At 48.9% G+C, this 20,380-nt stretch overlaps 1 protein-coding gene across 1 annotated transcript in view; it reads left to right on the top strand.

Annotated features, from left to right (window-relative positions):
* The first annotated feature begins 542 nt into the window (after positions 1 to 542).
* LOC146349007 (tyrosine-protein phosphatase non-receptor type substrate 1-like) overlaps positions 543 to 20,380 on the top strand; it is a 106,820-nt gene continuing 86,982 nt past the window's right edge. Inside the window, exons 1-2 of the mRNA XM_084854501.1 lie at positions 543 to 906; positions 1,378 to 1,468. Coding sequence (XP_084710627.1) covers positions 1,384 to 1,468 — 85 coding nt within the window. The 5' untranslated portion in view covers positions 543 to 906; positions 1,378 to 1,383. The remainder of the gene's footprint in view (positions 907 to 1,377; positions 1,469 to 20,380) is intronic.

Raw genomic sequence — 20,380 nt, 5'->3', positions numbered from 1 at the left:
CTGGAATATGACACACACAGAGAGAGAGAGAGAGAGAGACCGGCAGGGGAGAACCCAGGAGGTGCAGAGATCCCCTGCAATTTTGCCAGCCCACCTTAAGGAAAACTGTGTGTGGCTGATTCGAGCCAGGCAGGGGTGACCTTACCCAAAACACACCAAAAAAGCCAAGTTGGCTTGGAGCGAGGCAGGCAGCAGCAGCGCCACAGCCCCCCCCCCCCCACGAACCCCCTCCCCACCCGCCTCCTCCTTCAGATCTCCTCTGTCCAACTTGCGTTTTGCAAAGCGGGCTGGAAAACCAGGACTGCTGCTAGCTCCTTGGCGGGGGGGGGGGGGGCACGATGACTGTGGCCTCCCCCCACTTTTTGCTTTTTTCCCTTTTCCCCTCCTGAACTGGACCGTTGCTGCAAACGGAGCCCCGCCAACGCTAGGCGGCGGGGCGGGGGCGCTGAACCGGCGGCGGCGCGGGGAGCAGGCGAGCGAGCTGCGGAGAGACCAGGCGGACTGAGAAGCGCGGCCCGGCGGAGGGGCCGGCGGGGGCGTCAGAGGGGAAGGAGGGGGACCGCCACCCCGGGGCCCGCGGAGAGCGAGGGGGCGCGGAGGGGATCGCCGCCCTTGGCTCAGCCGCGGGCGCTCTTGCGGGCCCTGCCGGTCGCGTGCGGGCTTAAGACCCAGTCACACGTACCTGCCGCCCTCTGCAAGCCCGTCCTGTGCCGGTGCCTTGCGGGTCTCTCCGGAATTCTGAGCGCCGGTGCTGGTGGAGAGGCCCGGAGGAGGAAGAGAAATACTAAAAAAAAAAGGGGGGGGCAGCCTCGGCATGCGACTGCCTGAGCAAAGCGGCAATTTTCCAGTGGTCCTCGGGCACTTGGCAGGAAGGGGGTCGTGTGCCCCAGATAGCTGCTCCGCCAGGTGAGTCCTACGGCTGTGCGCGGCTGGGTTTGTTTGTGTACGTGTCTTGCCAGACACCCTAAAAGGATGTTGCATAGCTTGCGAGGTATACTCTCCCGCCCCCCCGCCCATCCTGCCCTGCCTCAGTGTCCTCTCTTTTTCTTTTCTTTGGATATTCAGTTTTCTAGAAAGTCTTATCTGATGCGTCAGGAGGGAAGGGACGGGGGGGGGGGAAGCGAACCCCGTGATTCATCTGTTCTTAAAAATAGGTTGGGGCTGGGCTTTGCTGCTTCTTTCTCTTTTTCTTCCGACGTTTTGCCGACGAGGAAGTAGGGCGGGCTTCCTCACTTGGGGGGTGGAGTGATGCGGTGTGCTTGGTTTCTTCTTCTTTTCAATTCCTCTGCCCTTCACTCCGCCAGACAGAGAGCCACCCTAACCACCGTCCTAGTTCCTCTTCGCCAAACAATCCCCCCCTCTTTCTGTCCTCTCCAGAAGCAAATGATCATGGAAGCTCCGGGGAGCCTTTATTCCAGAGGGCTGCTGACATTTCTCCTGATGCCCCTGCTGCTTGGTCGATGGTCAGGTAAGCCTGTTACTTTCTTTGCTTTTTTTGTTTCGAGGGCACATTCTGCAAAGGGCCACCCTAGGTTCTGACTTTGACCTGCTGCCCTGCCTGTTTCTTCACCTCCTTACAGAACCAGTTCTCTGATAGACAAATGTTTTCCGGCGTTGTCTCTCTTGCTGCAGCTCCTCAGCAGAGCAAGAGGACCCGCTTTGGGTTCAAGGGGCATGCGCCGTCTCCTGAGTAAATGCAGGGCTGATGGAGCCTAACCCCTTTTAAGAAAGCTTGCAAGGTTTTTTTTCTCCAAACACATGCCTACGGACGGCTTCTAGATACATGCATGAGCGTGTTAAGGAAATGTTTTTGTAGGTGCCAGAGAAATGGAAGGATTCTGAATGAAGTAATGTGCCAGTCCGTGAAGGTGGCGGCAGCTGGAGGTACTGACCCTGCGTGTCCCTTTGGCATTTACCAGATCAGGTTCCCTTTATCCACTAAGGGAGCAGAGAAGGCAGCAGAAAGGAAGGGGTCTGCGAGATGAGATGCGTATCTTGTGACTTCACTGCACGTACTCATTGAGTAAGGAGGTTGTGCTGATGGTAATAATATTTAGCATGCATGTAGCTTTTTAAAGAGCAGAAAGCACTTTGCATATATTCTCAGTAATCATGACAACAACCCTGAAAGGTGGGTCAGTATTGTGCTAATATAATTATTGTACATGGGCCGTTTTTTAGCAGCAGAGTGTGTGTGTGATTTGCAAAAAGTTAAAAGACCTTCACTCGGCCTTCCGCAATCTGCGGCCCTCCAGATGTATTGGACTACAACTCCCAGCATGCCACTGGGGAAGGCTGCCTTAACTGCTCAGGCCCTACATATTTTAGTGAGCGCCTCCTATGTTTGCTGCAGGGCCCTCTCAAGAGAGGCTTGACCTAGCAAAGGCTCATAAGTGCCCTGTTGCCTTTGCCCTAGTTGTGGAGTTCTTTTGCCAGAGGGAGAACTCTGTCCCTGGAGGTTCACCAAAGTCCGAACTTGAGGGCACCTTTTTAAGAGACAGTGGCCCCTTTTCTATTTCAGCTGGTGTTTGGTGATGACAGATTGTATGGGGACAGCATGAGCTCTGTGTGCTGAGGTATAGTTATCCCATTTATATGATTTATTTTGTTATTTATTATTTATTACATTTCTATCCTGCCTTTTTTCCTCCTAAGGAACCCAAGGCGGCATACACAATCCTCCTCCTCTCCATTTTTATCCTCACAGCAACAACCCTGTGAGGTGGGTTGGACCGAGAGTCTGTGACTGGCCCAAAGTCACCCAGTGAGCTTCCATGGCCGAGTGGGGACTAGAACCCAGATCTCCCAGCTTCCAGTCCAACACTCTCGCCACTACACCACACTGGCTCTCACAGTGATTGAATTATTGCTGTTACCTGCTTTGGCTTAGAGAATAGATTGGGTTATAATTAAATCCCATTGCTTCCCAAGGTGAGCCTTCTCTCTTTCGTTCTTGCAACTGTCCCCTGGAGGTGATTGCTATTCCCATTTTACAGATGGGGGCTGCAAAACTGAGAGTTAGTCCTTGGCTCAAGAGTGAGGTTTGGGCTGCACTTTGTCTGACAGCCCTGTAACACTAATGGATGCCTAAAAGTGTCCTCCTTTGGATTTTGATTCTTATTAGAGAGATTTTTTTTAATTCCTCTGTGTCTTGAAGAAGATATCCATCCTGCCTTCTATGAGAATTAAAGAGGTAAATTAAGTTGTGCACACATGCTTAAGTGCAGCAAGGTCTCTCTTTCTAATCCTCTGTTCCCTGTACAATGGGTATTCTAGCATTTTGCTGCTTTACATGACACTTGTAATGACAGATTAATTGGAGAACTGGCTAGGATCCAGCTGGCTGAGTTCTCCCACCGACTGCCCCAGGGAGTTCTCCCACCGACTGCCCCAGGGCAAGAGGACATCCTATACTTACTCAGCATGTCCTTGTCCGACCTTTTTCTTGGAAAGTTTTCACAAAGGAGCCTCACTGCCTCCTGAGCTTCCTGATAGGTGCCCATCCAGCCATGGCTAATTGTCATTGTAGGAAGCTTGTTGTGCTGCTTACATTCATCTTAAAGTTACTCACATTTTAGTTAAAGCTTAGGGAAAAGGGGGTGGGGATCTCCCTATATCTGTACCCCTGAGCATTCCTGCAGGGAATGTTAGCGTTAAACTGGTGTGTACATGGCTCACAAACGTATATCCTTCCGGGAAACCTTATTGGGCCAGAATTTCCAAATGGGTGTAAAATGGTGTTTAAAGATGCATGCATGTATGCTCGCTTGTGACGTCCACAGCAATGGCATTGCATCAAGCATCAAAGAGTTAAATGTGTGTTTGTACTGCACACTGACATCAAACAGCTGTGCACTTATATTTTTGTGTCCACACTTCTAGACCCTGTCATAACATGTGTAATAGCAATACCTCACATTTATATAGCGCTTCCAAATGTTCCAAGTGCTTCATTCATTATCTTGTTGCTGTTACCCTTACAACAACCCTGCAAGGTTGGCCAGTATAACCTCCCTCCCCCCGCCACCCCCATATTGCAAATGCAGGGCTGAGTGTGAGAGATTCAGTGGCTTGCCCAAGGCCCCCTAGTGAATTCATGACAGGGGAGAGATCCAAGGCTTCTGAGTCATCACTCAGATCTCTTAGCCGTACCCTACACCTGCTGTGTGGAGCTGCTTTTTGGGTTTTGGGTTTTTTTTGTTCTTCGAGTTTTCCTTATCTATTTCCCCTCCCCTTCTTTCCAGCATCCTCCTACATAGCTACAAACGGTCAACATGATTTCCTTAATTGAGTCCTTCTGTGGGCTAAACACATCCACAATCTTTCTTCCTATGATTTGCTTCATCATTCTGTCCTTTACTGTCTCCTGCCGGGCTGATTCACTGACACGTGCATGTCTGTGACTCTCCACTGCATGTGTAAACCGCCTCTGTTAGAAACCCTTGTGGGCGGTTTGAGGTGATTGATCTGTGCTGCCTCCTCCACACATCCCAGTCACCATCTGATGCTGCGTTGGTTGAGCAGTGAACAAGAGGCAGGTGGAATTAGGGATGTTAGATAAATCCACCCCGGATTCAAATGAGGCCGGATTCTTTGGAAGATCGGCAGATCGGCCCCACTTACTTCCTTTCCTGGAGGATTCCATGTGGGATGGCACGGCTGCTTATTGCACCAGGAGCCATTCGCCTCCATGCCAATTGCCATTAAAAAAAAAAAGGCGATCGGCAGAATGTGCCCATAGACATGTACGCAAAATAGAGCCGTGAATCTACATAGACCTATACACAAGATTCACGGCTCTATTTTGCGTATAAGTCTATAGGCACATCCCGCCGATCGCTTAAAAAAAAAAAGGCGATCGGCGCAGAGGTGACGGGCTCCGGTTGCAGGTAAGCAGCGGCCCTTGGCTCTGCGGAATCCTGGCGGAACGGAGCCGCTCCACGAGGATTCCGGGGGGGGGAGGAACGGATCGCCTCCTCCCCCCCCCCGCGGATTCCCCACCGGAACGGACAGTGGGGAATCCGTACATCCCTAGGTGGAATGAGCTCTCAGTTCTTTTTCCCTGACTATGGCCTGGTTCACGTATAACACTAAGCTATTGTCAAGGGCTCCTTGGAGGCCTCTCTCAGTCTAATCCAGTAGCCAAGTCCAGACACAGACAAAGGGATTCCTTTCAAAGCTTTATTCTTCTTTTACAACTTAACAACTTTACAGGTAGTAACTAGATCTGAGCAGCAAAGTTGAAACAGTTGGTCCCCGTTTGAAAGGGAATTACTGGCAGACCCCTGAACTTAAGGACTAGGGAGAGTCCCTCCCCTTTTCCCTTGGAGCCTCTGGGCGCAGCCCTTGTTTGCGCGCCAACCTGGCACTTGGCCTCCTTTCCACGCCCTCCATCTGGCGCCGCTCTCTGCGTCTGCGTCGCGCATCTACTAAGTCTGCTATCTCTGCTCGGTCTCTCCCTGGACTGCTTTCAAGTCTAGGAATGCTGGTGGGAGGAATCTCCGCCAGCTGTGGGCCCTGGGAAAGCGGAGCGCGCTCCTCTCCCAGGAGCAACTGCTCTTCCTCAGAATCAGAACTACTCTGGGATTCTATGGGCTCAGTGTCCACCCTGACAGCTATGGTGTGGTTTATTGAAATCTGACTGGTTGGTGTGTCTGAACCCATCCCTGCAAACAAACCATGGTTTGTTAATTAACCAGCTACAAACCACAAATAGAAGCCATGGTTTGTTGTTGGTTTACAAAGTCTTGTTTGTTTAAACCATGGCTTGTTGTGATGTCTGAACCCAGAACTGTGGTTTATTCCGTTTTAAATGCAGGATCACCGCTGACTCCTTTTACACGTGCTTCCTTTCCCCCACCCTCTTCCCCTCCTTCTCCCCGTATCTGAGTCTTCCATTATCTTTCATCAATCTCGCTCCTTTTCTTGCTGCTTTAACTCTTTGCACGGAGGGAACTGAAGCAGAACACAACAGGGTAATTTGATAGCTCATTATCCTCAATCTATTTAAAAATGGAACAAAGGGCATTTAGTGCAGGAGGGTCATAGCAGGGTCACGGCGTCATGTGAAGAGCCCGCAAACTTCCGTGAAGGAGCCATCTCAATCGCAGGATAAAAGTTCTGTGTGGTGAAGCCTTTAGTTATGTTACTTAGGGGACACAGAAACTGCTAAACTGGGTAGGACGGCTGGAATGAGACTGGCATCTGCAGGGAGCAGGGTCTTTTCTGTGGTAGCAAGCCATTTGTGGAATGTTCTCCCCTGGAAACAAGCACTGCTGGGTAAAACCCTCTAGCCGTCAAAAAGCAAGCGCTTCTGTTGTTTTGTCATGTCTTGGTGGGGGGTGGGATTTGGTTTGTAGTTTTCCGCTATTTGGAACCGCTTTTAAATGATTCTTAGGATTTGAATGTGATTTTCCCACCCGAGCATGTGTTTTCAGACGTGACTGGAACAACACCACAGGGGAGAAAGCAGTTTGGAAGAAGTTTTGGAACAGAAAAACTGTTGGGGCTAGCCGAAGACTTGAGGGAGCCGTGGGCCAAGTACCCTCTGGTGGAGCCCCTCCTGTATCAGTGGACCTTGGTGGGCTTACCTGGCTGTGGTGGCTGTGCTCCAAGCAGAGCCGGCCCATTAAATTTCCCATAATTCCTCAGAGTGATGCTAGGTCAGTGGCATGGTTTAAACAGCGGCTAGATCCAGCTGCCTGGTGCTACTCAGCGCGTTGGGCCAGGCGGAAAAATGTTAAGGGGCAGGGAAAGGCATCAGCAGTGGGCCTTTTCCCCAGTGTACTGGGGTCTTGGCAACTGCCCAAGGCTGAGGTGTGCTGACGGTGGCCCTGAAAAGAAAAGGCAGCAGCCCAAATCCTCCCCTCAGGTGCTTCTCTGCTTTTATATTGCCTCCTCCCAAAGCTGCGTTTCCATACACAAAGTATGTCTGGGTTATAAAATGTGCATTTGTGTAACCAGCAATTAACTTGTTGTAAGCAGCTCCTAGGGCTGTGCAGGGACCTCCCGACCTGCTTCGGAGGCCGATTTGGAGCTTCTGAATTGGCTTCGGCCTGATCCGAAACTGGGCCGACCCACTTCAGCCTCTGGATCCGAAACAAGATCCAGACAGCTGAAGCATCCCTGCCCAGCCATGCAAGCCCTTCGTCTACCCTGTGTCCACCCGTGCGAGCCCCCTGCTCTTCCTTACCTGGACCCGTGGAGAGTGCCCACAGCCGTCGCCGTCTTGGAGGTACGGATGTCAGAAAATTCCACCACGGATCTTGGTGAGGCTGAATGCCAGTGCATTCGGCCCCCCGAACTCCATGGAGGAACGGCCTGCCCCCCCCCACGGATCCCCTCGGGACGAGACTTACCTGGGGCGGATGTTCCGGGTGGTGGCGGCTCCGGCGGCAGCTTCAGCAGTGGCGGCTGCGGCGGCTGGTCTTCCGACCGGCTGCCGCTACCGCCATTTGCAGTCTTGTCGTGTTTTTTTTTTTGTTACAAGACGTGATAGGCTATGTAAAGATTTACGTAGCCTATCATGGCTGGGTTTAAAAACACACACACAAAAACCGCGTACGCAAATGGCAGCAGCTACGGCCGCCGCCATTTGTGTTCCTTATTTTTCTCCATCTTAGTCTACGTAAATATTTACGTAGACTATGACGGCGAAAATAAAGCAGAATGCTAATAGCGTAGCGGGCGCTATTTGCGTCCCTTTTTGATTTGCCGTTTTAGCCTACGTAAATATTTACGTAGGCTAAAACGGCAAATCAAAAAGGGACGCAAATAGCGCCCGCTACACTATTTGCATTCCGCTTTATTTTCACCATCATAGTCTATGTAAATATTTATGTAGGCTAAAACGGCAAATCAAAAAGGGATGCAAATAGCGCCCGCTACGCTATTTGCATTCCGCTTTATTTTCGCCGTCATAGTCTACGTAAATATTTACGTAGACTAAGACGGTGAAAAATAAGGAACGCAAATGGTGGCGGCCGTAGCCGCCGCCATTTGCGTACGTGGTTTTTTGTTTGTTTTACCCAGAGCCCTCCACAGCCGGAAATTCAGCTGCAGACGGCTCTGGCCTGGGCCTGGCTGGCTGCTCTGCAGAGCTGCCACAGAACACAGCCGGCCGTGGAGGATTCCGGGGGGGAGGAATGGATCGCCTCCACCCCCCGTTGAGAATTCCGGGGGGAGGGACGGAACGCCTCCCCCCCCCCACCATCAACATAATCCGCGGAAAGGTAAGTGACTTCCGTACACCCCTACTTGGAGGGAGTCGCCATTTTCTTTTAAAATGGCAACTCTCCTTCTTCCGGAAATTAAATGTGACGTAGATTGCAGCCATAAAGGGGCCATCTACACAACATTACAGGCATAAATGGCCCATGGTGCTTAACATGCAGTGGTGAAATTCAGACCAAGGGCTCCTTCACACGGAGCTTCTATCCTGTGATTGAGATTGCTCCTTCAGGCGAGTTTGCGGGCTCTTTACATGATGCCGTGATTGTTCAAGGCGTCTCCTACACTAAATGCCCTTTGTTCCATTTTTAAAAGATCACAGAAAATGAGCTATCAAATTACCCCGTTGTGTTCCGCTTCAGTTTCCTCCGTGAAAAGAGTTAAAGCACCAAGAAGAGGTGTGAGATCCATGACAGATAATGGAAGACTCAGATACGGGGAGAAGGAGGGGGAAGGGGATGGGGGGAAAGGAAGCACATGAAAAAGGGAGTCGTCGTGATCCTGCATTTAAAACAGAAGCAGAAAGCTCCATTTTAAATGTAGGATTTTAGGCTGGTGTAGAGATGCCCCAAGTCATTTCCTGGAATCGTTTTCCTCGCACGTGCTAAATGGTTAGCCAAAATGGCAGGAGTGATTTCTTTGTTTCTTTCTTTCTGATGCATGTCTCATGTGGAGGTGTTGGCAAATACTAAACGCGTGCTTAATGTAGCAAGCAAGTAAAACACATGATTGATGTAGCAGGCAAAGTGGAAAGCGTTTGAGCTGATAGCACCTGGAAATGCAGTTACTAAATAAGAAATGACCAGGTCGTCGTGTACATCCTGGTCCTCTGAATGGGCACAGTCGTAAACATGCACAAGACTGATCTGCTGGTTGCTGACTTGACCACAGAGTAAGATCCTATGGCAGAAAACAATGATGGTGGTATTTTGAAGAGTGCAAAACTATTGTTAAGGTTTGAACGTTAAGGCTGCAATCTTAACCTCGGCGGGGAATGAGTCCCATTGAACTTAGAACTAAAGCTTAGTTAGTTCTGACTTTTAACTTTTGAACTTAGAACTAAGTCAACATGCATAGGACTGCAGTGCAAGTGACCCATTTCTGAGCACACCCTTCTATAACGGGTGGAAACTGTTCTGTTCAGGCATGTAGATGTACTAGGGTAGGTGCTAATTGTTGGCTTCTTGTGTTTGGCTAACTACTGTATTATGTTTTACCTGTTTGTTTGTTGTATTGCTATTTGTACACTATGTTGACTTTCTGCCAAAAAAAGTAGTAGTATAGAATCTATCATAATAAAGGGATGTCTGTCTCTCTGTGTGTAAGTGCCATAGCACCAAGACTGTGAAACCTAGACACCTGAAACTTGTCATGCATACTAAAGGGTCCCTACGGATGCGCACCTCAGGTTATTGTGTTTTTAAAACACATTAATTACTTTTAATTAATGGACATGTGCCTCTGTGTTTGAGGCCTGCAGTACCATCTTCGGTCACTAGGTGGCAGGGTTCCTTACCCAGTGCATAGCCCTGCAGTCAATACAGTTTGAACCCAGGAGCGAGTGTTCTGAGGAACAGAATTATACGGCTGTCCCCTCCATCCTGCTGTGGGGAAGCCTCCCCCTCAGGGGGGTGGAGCGGACAGACCCCTCCCTCAGCAGGCGATAGGGGTGCACCATGACAGGGCCATGCCTAGGGATGCCAGCAGCTTCACTCAGACTGGGTGTCCCAACTGTTGCCAGCTGCATAGGTTTGCTTCAAGGAGTCTCTGTGCCAAATGAAGGGCTATTCCAACCCATGCGGAGATGGCGGCCGTTCGCAAGCAGTATAAATCATGAAGATGGTGCGATGTCATCACAGATGCAGGGGTGTATACGCATTTCTTTTTCGAGGATTGCTTGGGTGTTCCTTATCACGGCAAATGTGGGATGACCAGGACTTGGTGATTACGGTGCCAGAGGACGTGAGAAGAAGCGAGGAGTTGAGCACGAGACCATCTACAGGTGGAAGGAATATGAGAGGGCTCTGGGGGTCTGATTAATGGCGGTGGGGAGCACATTTGGGGCCTGACCCTGCATATGGAGATCTCTATGGATGGCCCCTATAGAGGTGGTTAGAAGGTGATAGTAGAAGTAGCTGGAATGGGTGGGTCTGCTGGAAAGCAATATTCTCCTCCTGGGGGATGCGTCTCTAAGGCCCCAACCTGGTGCCTTCCAGATGTGCTGGACTGCAACTCCCATCCTTCCTGGAAGGCAGCAGGTTGGGGAAGGCAGCTCTTGGTGGTGAACCTCCAGAAGCTGAGGATCGGTACCTCCCTGAATACCAGTTTCTGGGAAAGGCCAGCAAAGGGGTAGCTGGGGTGTCATCTTTGTACCCTGGAAACAGGTTGCTCAGCTTGATGGACTCTTGCTGTGACGCACCAAGGCAGCGCTCTTGTTCTTACTTTGCAACACTGGGAATCTGTAATTTAATCTTCACAAACATTAATTTCCAAGCTGTGTTTGCTTGCTTGTCGCAATGGAGGCTGAAGGGAAAGGTTTACCAATGTTGGGTGGTGTTGGCTGGAGGATCCTTCCTTCTTCTGGTTTTGGCTTCCTTCCCCCTCCCCACCTTGCCCTGTACCAGTCCCCCTCCTTCCAAGAAACTATTTCTGTCTGTCTCATTTGCAGGAACACTTCCTCCCCCTCCTCCTCTTCCATTGCAGCATTGATGCTTTTTAATTTTTTCTGCTTATATGAAATTATGGTCGTGTCGGCAGAGCATTGCCAAATTCATTTAGAGCCACTTGCAAGAGCAGAGTCCTGGGGCTTGAGGAGTCTATTCTGAGCGCTCTCGTGCCCTGATGGTGCAGAACTGAAACCAAGGTGGTGGAGCTGTCTGCCAAGGAGGGAGGGTGCTTTTCTGGGGTGTGAGATGTCTGTTTCTTGAGAGCCCTGTCAGCCTGGAAAGCAATGGGAACTGTATATATCAGGCAGAACAAAGGCTGAATCCTTTTGCCGTTCCCTGTTTTGTGTGTGTGTTTAAGTCCTTTCTGTTTCTGCGTGTGCATCGTGCATGTATGTGGTTTGTGGTTTGGGAAGGCAGAAGGATGGATCTTTATTGCCTCTTTAGCTTTGTTCAACAAACACGGCATGTATCGTTAAAGGGGAGGCTCTGTAGCTCAGTGGTGGAGCACTTGCATTGCATGCCGAAGGTCCGGGTTCAGTCCCCAGCAGCTCCAGGTAGGACTGGGAAAGACCCCAGGATTGCTCCTGCCAGTCACTGTACAGCAGCCTTCCTCAATCTGGTGCCCTCCAGAACTGCATTTCCCACAAGCCCCAGCCAGCATGGCCAATGCTTGGGAATTATGGGAGTTTTGTCCAAAACATCTGGAGGGCACCAGGTTGGGGAAGGCCAGTATACTCTAGAGAATACTGGGCTAGAGAGACCAACGGACAGCTTCCTATGTTGATATAAGAACATAAGAAGGGGCCTGCTGGATCAGACCCAGGGTACATCTAGTCCAGCATTCAGTTCACACAATGGCCAACCAGCTGCCCACGGGAAACCCACAAGCAGGACATGAGGGCAACAGCACCCTCCTGCCCATGTTCCCCAGCATCTGGTATACTCAGACTCATTGCCTCTAATATTAGAGGTAGCATAGAGGCATCAGGCCTAGTAGCCATTGATAGCCTTCTCTTCCAGGAATGTGTCTAACCCCTCTTTTAAAGCAATCCAAACTGGTGGCCGTCAGTACATCCCATGGTGGCGAATTCCACAGTTAAACTCTGTGCTGTGTGAAGGAGAACTTCCTTTTATCTGTCCTGAATCTCCCACCAATCAGCTTCATGGGAGGACCCCTTTGGGCTTTAGTATTTTGAGAGAGGGAGAAAAATGTCTCCCTGTCCACATTGTCCACATTGTGCATAGTTTTGTACACCTCTGTCATGTCCCCCCTTACTTGCCTTTTCTCCAAGCTCAACAATCCCAGATGTTGTAATACAGTGTGTTCACAGAGTGAGATCCTGGCAGTTGCACCAGCAGGTCTCCCCATCCATGGATTCACTGGCTCTTCCGTAGAGAGCCTGCGTCACAGTCCCACTCTTTCTGCGCATGCATGCGTGCACACATGTATTTGCTTTATGTTTGGTTATGTGTAAGCCCCTGCTTTTACTCCAGGGAGCTTGAATACTGTACATGGAGTGGTCTTATCCTCCAACCCCTTAGCTAAGCCAGGCCAAGGGAAATTGACTTACCAGCACGCGCGCACAAACACCTACACATGCCCCACATTCTGCTCCTGCCCAGCAAGCTGCAGAGCAGGGATTTGAAACCTGGATTTCGCCACATCCAAATCTGATACTTTCACTCAGCCGTCCCCATCCTGATGGCCCCCAGATATGTTAGACTACATCTTCCACCATGCTGGCTGGGGATTATGGGAATGGTAATACAACACATCTGGAAGGCACCAGGTTGGGGGAAGTCTGGTATATATGATGTGGAATTTTGGTATGTGTGTGGAAGGGGGCTGTATTACAAGTTTGTATTGGACCCCCAAAAAGGATGCTTCAGCCCTTGCCAACACATACTTATGGGCTTTTATGTAATCATCCAACAAAAATATTGTTAACTGTATTAAAATATGACCAAAAAGAGATAAATCTCAGTCTTACCTGAAGGAACCCTTTCAGCCATATCAACCTGCCTGCACTTTGAGATCTCCATCCACAGCCCAGCCCTTATGTACACACTCACCTGCGAGAACAATTAGGGCATGAAGGAGGGGGTGCTTTTATAGGTGGCCCCATGTCTGAGGAATGCAGGATCATCTCAGAGTACAGGACACGGAATCATGGGCTCAAGTTACAGGAAGCCAGATTCTGGCTGAACATCAGGAAAAACGTCCTGACTGTTGGAGCAATACATCATGGAACCAATGACCTAGGGAGGTGGTGGGCTCTCCCACAATGGAGGCATTCAAGATGAAGCTGTACAGCCACCTGTCAGGAATTCTCTGACTTGGATTTCTGCACTGAGCAGGGGGTTGGACATGATGGTCTTGTAGGGCCCTTCCAACCCTTCTATTCTATGATTCTATGCTCGGCCAACTGGGGTACATCAAGCCCACTCATTGCACAGCCTTAAATAACCCGAAATCAAGAAATCCACAAGCAGGACATGAGTGCAACAGCACCCTCCCACCCATGTTCCCCAGCTCGCTGCCTCTGGTAGTGGATGTAGCACATAGCCATCAGGACTAGTGGCCATTGATAGCCCATTCCTCCAGTATTTTGTCCAACCCCTTTTATAGCCAATTCTAGAAAAGATCTTGGGGGCTGCATTCCAGTGGGTGGGACCGAAGGCAAAATAGGGCAGGGCCAAAACTCAAGAAATACCAGTGTATTTTAGCTTAAAGTTTTTCCTGGCAGTAGCTAAGCCTTAGGAGAGGCATCTCAAACTTTTAGAATCGGGGGGTGGGTGAGAGACAGGAGGCATGCAAAAGCCAGGAGACCACCAACCAAAAGTGAGAAAGCACTTCTGGAGCTTAGAATGGCTCAGTACTAATGGCTGTTGTAACCATTTCCAAAGGGGAAGCCTTGTCAGTCTGGTGCAGCAAAAACAGGAATACGTTAAATAAACAAGAACAAACTGACAGTTTTTAAAGTGCCACAAGATTCTGTGTTGAAATGACTGTGAGAAACAGGATGCTGGAGTCGATGTATCTCTGGCCAGTCCAAATGGGGGAGGCAAAGACAAGTTAGAACATGAGACTGGCTGTGTTGGGTCAGACCAATATATGCATGGTGAAAAAGCACTTGGCACATTCCTCCCTGGGGCTGTAGGACTTCAGAATGTTGGTGAATGGTCTCATAGTTGAAATAGGGCTGAAATGTTTAATTGGTAAGAACATAAGAAAAGCCCTGCTGGATCAGACCCAGGGTCCATCTAGTCAAGCATTATGTTCACACAGCGGCCAACCAGCTGCCCACCAGAAATCCACAAGCAGGACATGAGTGCAACAGCACCCTCCCACCCATGTTCCCCAGCTCGCTGCCTCTGGTAGTGGATGTAGCACATAGCCATCAGGACTAGTGGCCATTGATAGCCCATTCCTCCAGTATTTTGTCCAACCCCTTTTAAAGCCATCCAAATTGGTGACCATCACTACATCCTGTGGTAGTGAGTTCCATAGTTTATGTGCTGTGTGAAGAAGTGCTCCCTTTTATCTGTCCTGAATCTCCCACCAATCATCTTCATGAGATGACCCCTTCGGCTTCTAGTATTTTGAGAGGAGAAAAATGTCTCCCTATCCACATTCTCCACACCACGCATAATTTTGTAGACCTCTACAACAAAAGAAATGCAAGGAAGCAAAGTGGCTGTCTGATGAGGCTTTACAAGTAGATGACGAAAGAAGGGAAGCGAAAAGCAAGGGAGAAAGGGGAAGATATACCCAACTGAATGCAGAGTTCCAGAGAATAGCAAGGAGAGACAAGAAGGCCTTCTTAAATGAACAATGCAAAGAAATCGAGGAAAACAACAGAATGGGAAAGACTAGAGATCTCTTCAAGAAAATCGGAGGTATCAAGGGAACGTTTTGTGCAAAGACGGGCATGATAAAGGACAAAGAAGGCAGGGACCTAACAGAAGCAGATGAGATTAAGAAGAGGTGGCAAGAATACACAGAAGAACTATACAGGAAAGATCTTAATGTCCCCGATAGCCATGATAGTGCGGTCACTGAACTTGAGCCGGACATCCTCGAGAGTGAAGTCAAGTGGGCCATAGGAAGAATTACTAACAACAAAGCTAGCGGAGATGACAGTATTCCAGCCGAGCTATTTAAAATCCTAAAAGATGATGCTGTTAAAGTGCTGCATTCAATATGCCAACAAATCTGGAACACTCAACAGTGGCCACAAGACTGGAAAAGGTCAGTTTACATTCCAATTCCAAAGAAGGGCAATGCCAAAGAGTGTTCAAACTACCGCACAATTGCGCTCATTTCACATGCCAGCAAGGTGATGCTCAAAATCCTACAAGCTAGGCTTCAGCAGTATGTGAACCGAGAACTACCGGAAGTACAAGCTGGGTTCCGAAGAGGCAGAGGAACTAGAGATCAAATTGCCAACTTTCGCTGCATCATGGAGAAAGCAAGAGAATTCCAGAAAAAGTCTATTTCTGCTTCATTGACTACGCTAAAGTCTTTGATTGTGTGGATCACAACAAACTGTGGCAAATTCTGAAAGAGATGGGGGTACCAGACCACCTTACCTGTCTCCTGAGAAACCTGTACAAGGGTCAAGAAGCAACAGTAAGAACCAGACATGGAACAACCGATTGGTTCAAAATTGGGAAAGGAGTACGACAAGGCTGCATATTGTCGTCCTGCTTATTTAACTTATATGCAGAGTACATCATGAGAAACGCCGGGTTGGATGAATCACAGGTCAGAATTAAGATTGCCGGGAGAATTATCAACAACCTCAGATACGCAGATGATACCACCCTAATGGCAGAAAGCGAAGACGATCTCAAGAACCTCTTGTTGAGGGTGAAAGAGGAGAGTGCAAAAGCTGGTTTGAAACTCAACATTAAAAAAACGAAGATAATGGCATCTGGCCCCATCACTTCCTTGCATATGGAGATGCAAGGGAATGCAAGGGGAAGACATGGAAGCAGTGACAGATGGTATTTTCTTGGGCTCCAAGATCACCGCAGACGGTGACTGTAGCCATGAAATTAAAAGACGCTTGCTCCTTGGGAGGAAAGCTATGACAGCTTTGTAAGAAGCAGAGACATCACCTTGCTGACAAAGGTCCGTCTAATCAAAGCTATGGTTTTCTCAGTAGTAACATATGGCTGTGAGAGCTGGACATTAAAAAAAAGATTAAAAAAAAAAGATTAAAAAAATGAGGGAAGGCTGAGCGCCAAAGAATTGATGCTTTTGAAGTGTGGTGCTGGAGAAGACTCTTACGAGTCCCCTGGAGTGCAAGGAGGTCCAATCAATCAATCCTAAAGGAAATCAACCTTGACTGCTCATTGGAAGGACAGATACTGAAGTTGAAGCTCAAATATTTTGTCCACCTAATGCGAAGAGAAAACTCTCTGGAAAAGACTCTGATGCTGGGAAAGACTGAAGGCAAAAGGAGAAGGGGGCGGCAGAGGATGAGATGGCTAGATAGCATCACCGATGCATTGAATATGAACTTGAGCACGCTCCGGGAGAGAGCGCAGGACAGGAAGGCCTGGCGTGCTATGGTCCATGGGGTCACGAAGAGTCGGACACGACTGAACAACTGAACAACAACAATGTCTGATACCAGCCCTCTGAGAGAAAGAAAAAGAAAGAGGGAGGGGGGAGAGAGACAGAGAGAGAGATGAAAAGTGCAGGAGACATGGAGCATTTTGTAAGAGACCCTTCCCTTTTACTCTCACACTGAATGAATGCCTCTTCTAGCAGGGAGCTATGACACTTGTACATCATCTGGTGGGATGCGGGAGAGGGCCTTCTCTGCTGTGGCACCCCGGTTGTGGAATGCCCTCCCCTTGGAAGCCCGATTGGCGTAGACGTTGGTTTCATTTCAGCACCAAGTAAAAACATGGCTTTTTACCAAAGCCTTTGAGGGCTAAATGCATTCCGTGAAGTAACACTCTGTTTTAACTGTTTTATTGTTTTAGATTTTAATTGGTATTAGCTTGTTTAATGTTTAATATGTTTTTAGCTGTTTAAATTATTTATTGTTTTATACTGTTTAAATCGATTTTATCTGTACATTGCCCTGAGATCTTAATGATATAGGGTGGAATATAAATGTTTTAAATAAATAAATAAAAGAAATAAAAGAAATCATCTAAAAACGCCCTTTCCAGGGAAATCCACCTGGTGTCTTCTCTGTATAATTTAGATATCAGATTAAGACTTTCCTCTTCCAGCAGGCATTTAAACTTTAATCAGTTGCTTTGATTCCTAATTGTTTCTGGGCCTTTAATGTTTTTAATATTTGTTATTGCTTTTAATGTTTAATATTGTATTACTTTGTTATTTTATTGTTATATTTTTGTTCTGTTGATTTATTGTTGTTCTGGGGAGGGGGGTGTTCTGATTGTAAACTGGCCCGAGGACATTTGCCAGTTGGGCAGGATACAAATCTGACAAACAATTAAATAACATCTGTGTCAAACTTGTTGATTTAATATGCAAGTTATGCTAAAGGAAGAGCCTCCTTCAGACACACAAAGCAGGAAATAGAACCATGGGCCAACTTCATATGGCAGCACTGATCAAACATGAAAATGGTGTTCAGGAGCACTAGCAGAACTGCGGGGGAGGAAAAACCAGAAGTTCTCCACCGCTGAAGTCTTGCATGCACTGATGGTGGGTGCTAATGAGTTGGGCTTCAGGTTGATTGGTGTGTTTCCCTTTGGACACGATGCATTGAACTCCCAGGGTTATAGACTGTGCTGTAATAAGCCAAGATTATAGGTGTTTGAAATGAGGAAAGCATTCTGAGTGCTAGCCTGCTCTTTCGGCAAATTGAACCCGGAAAAATTGCTTTTGTAAATGAGAGGGGGGTCTCTTTTTACAGCTAAGAAGTGACTGTCTTCACATGCCCCCTGCCCCACTTGAAGAAGGAGGTTTAGCAGCCCAGAGGGAATGTGCATTTTGGAATGACACCGGTCAGCCCTACAGAACGCTGACCTTCCAAGTGCTGTTTCGAGACTCAACAATATGTTGCAACCCAGTCTAATTTGTTGCCATGCAAGCAGCATCATGGCAGCCTTTCTTCTCTCTTGGGAAGTTTGTAACGGGAAAGGAAGGACGCAGGGGGGAAACAGGGGGAGGAGGAAGAAGGAGAGGAAGGCGACGATGTGAATCATTCATGTTCAGAGGCAGCATCCCTCTGAATTCTGCTTGGTGGGGAGCAAATGTCAAAGGCAACAGCCCACTTAGAAGGCAGGTCCTCTCATGACCTTCCTGGAAGCATCTGATGGCCACCCAAAGAATCAAAATGCTAGACTAGGTGGACCTCTGGTCTCATCCAACCAGTGGGGACTCTTGGCTCCGATGACAGTGGGGCGGTGAATCCGCTCCGGGTTTCAGTCAGAACCAGTCAGAATTCTAAAAGAGCTATCCAAGGTATCCAAACTCTCACCCTTTCCGCAGCACTTGGGCCACTGTCCCAGGTAGCCTCAAGGAACCCCCCTCTGAGACCCCAAAGCAGGCAGGAAGCTAACAGGACACCAAGGTTTGATCTTCCCTTTCACTTCTTTCTCCATCTTAAAGAGACGGAGTGCTTCAACCAAGTAGATGCAAACTGGTGATGAGACGAGTCCAGATCCTTCTCTTGAGTAGGGAGCTAGGAGAAGGGACAGGTAGCCCGCCAGCCATGTGTAGCAGGATCACTTCTGAGGCCTATTTTTAAGAGGGGGACGAGGTCCAGTAAACCATAAAAAGCACAAAGAAATAGATTTGGGTCCCATGCTGCTGGTTAGGGCGGGGCAGTGTCATGGATATTCTGGTAATGTGGAAGCCCACTGAAGTAGATGATCCTTTCCATCTCTTATGCTGGCCTTCCCCAACCTTGGTGCCCTCCTGGTTAGTTGGACTGCAGTCTGCCAGCATGGGAATGATGGGAGTTGTAGTCCAACACATCGGGAGGGTGCCAGGTTGGGGAAGGCTGTGACCATTATGGGTGCTCTGGGAAGTGATTCTCAGTTTAGTTCCTTTTCCATTCCCAAAATACACACACACTGAATCCTGGAAACCTGATTAAATTAAGCAGACTATGTAACAGTGAACCAACAGGGGTTTGGGTATAGATTGCAATCTGCTAACAAGTTGGATGTCCTTGGTGCAGCACTTTAGGGAAAATAAGTTAATCTTAGTGGGTGCGTAGTGGGGTGCACAGATTTCGTATCGCCCACAGGGGCAGAAACTCAGTGGTTTGCACAGAGGAGGTCCCAGGTTCATATCCCAGTTGAAAGGAGCAGGTAGGAGGTAATGGGAAAGTGACCTCTACTAGAGAGGGGGGAAGCTGTAGCTCTGCGTTTGAGCAGATGCTTGGCATGCAGAAGGCCCCGGGTTGATCCCTGGCATCTTCAGCTCTCAAAAGACCTTGGTGCAGTGGGGCTGAGAGAGAGCCCCCGCCCAAAACTCTGCAGCTCCCACTGGACAAAAGCAACCGCAGAGCTGGATGCAACAGTGCTCTGCCTCTGGGTGATGCAGCTTCCAGGAACTGCTTAGCTAGAGATCTGTCAAAGGTTGCAGAGGATCCCTCCCCCAGGGGTTCAAATGAAGCTGTCGGAAGGGTCGTTTGAGTAGAGCAGGAGTCTTGTCGTCATCTGTCAAATGACGCTGACACCTCGTGTGTCTCTCTGTGTGTGACTGTGCCTCATGCACCAATGGGAATTGCTGTCACAGGAACGTAGGAAGCTGCCTTATACCGAGTCAGACGATTGGTCCATCTAGCCCGGTATCGTCTACTGTCATTGGCAGCAGCTCTCCAAGAGATCCGGTGACAACCTTCCCAGCCCTGCTAGCTAAAAGACTGGAAATGCTGGGGTTTGAACCTGGGACCTTCTCCATGCAAAGCATGCATTCTGCCACAGACCTATGGCTCCTCCGTTGTGAAGGTGTAACCTGCTTTCTCCTGGAACATGGGCCTGCCTGCTCTTAGAGAGTTTTTGAAGCTACAAATGTTGCCCCCCACGAAACGCTCAGAAGCCAGGCGAGGATTTGTCCAGGATCTTGGAGCGTGAGCATGTTGACACTCTCTGTGTGGGGCTGCTGCCCAAGACTACTCGGAAGCAGAAGCTGGTGCACCCCTAGCAGATGAAGGTGGGTCATTGAGAACCCATTACACCCAGCCAAGTGGCCTACTTTACAGAGGACAGTCCTTTATTTTGGAGAGCTGGCAGAGGACAGCCGTCTGTTTGAAGGCATCCTCTTTTTGGTGGGCTGTCAAAGTCAAGGAACCGTAAGGTGGTACAGCAGCAGGGGCCTTGAATTTGCCCATCAGCACTTAGCCCCTGAGCAGGCACACCGGTCAACTGGTCAGTCTTCTCCACTATGGCGAGATGTATTGCATTTCTATTCAAATTATAGTTCTTTCTCAATTTGCACCTATACACATAAATTAGCATATGCAAATGTTCTGCTCAGT

This window comes from Heloderma suspectum, chromosome 4, assembly GCF_057233095.1.
Source record: "Heloderma suspectum isolate Gila_16-S chromosome 4, 16-S_ref, whole genome shotgun sequence".
Classification (NCBI taxonomy): domain Eukaryota; kingdom Metazoa; phylum Chordata; class Lepidosauria; order Squamata; family Helodermatidae; genus Heloderma; species Heloderma suspectum.
Note: the sequence above shows the minus strand (reverse complement) of the source record. Positions and strands in the feature narration are given on the sequence as shown.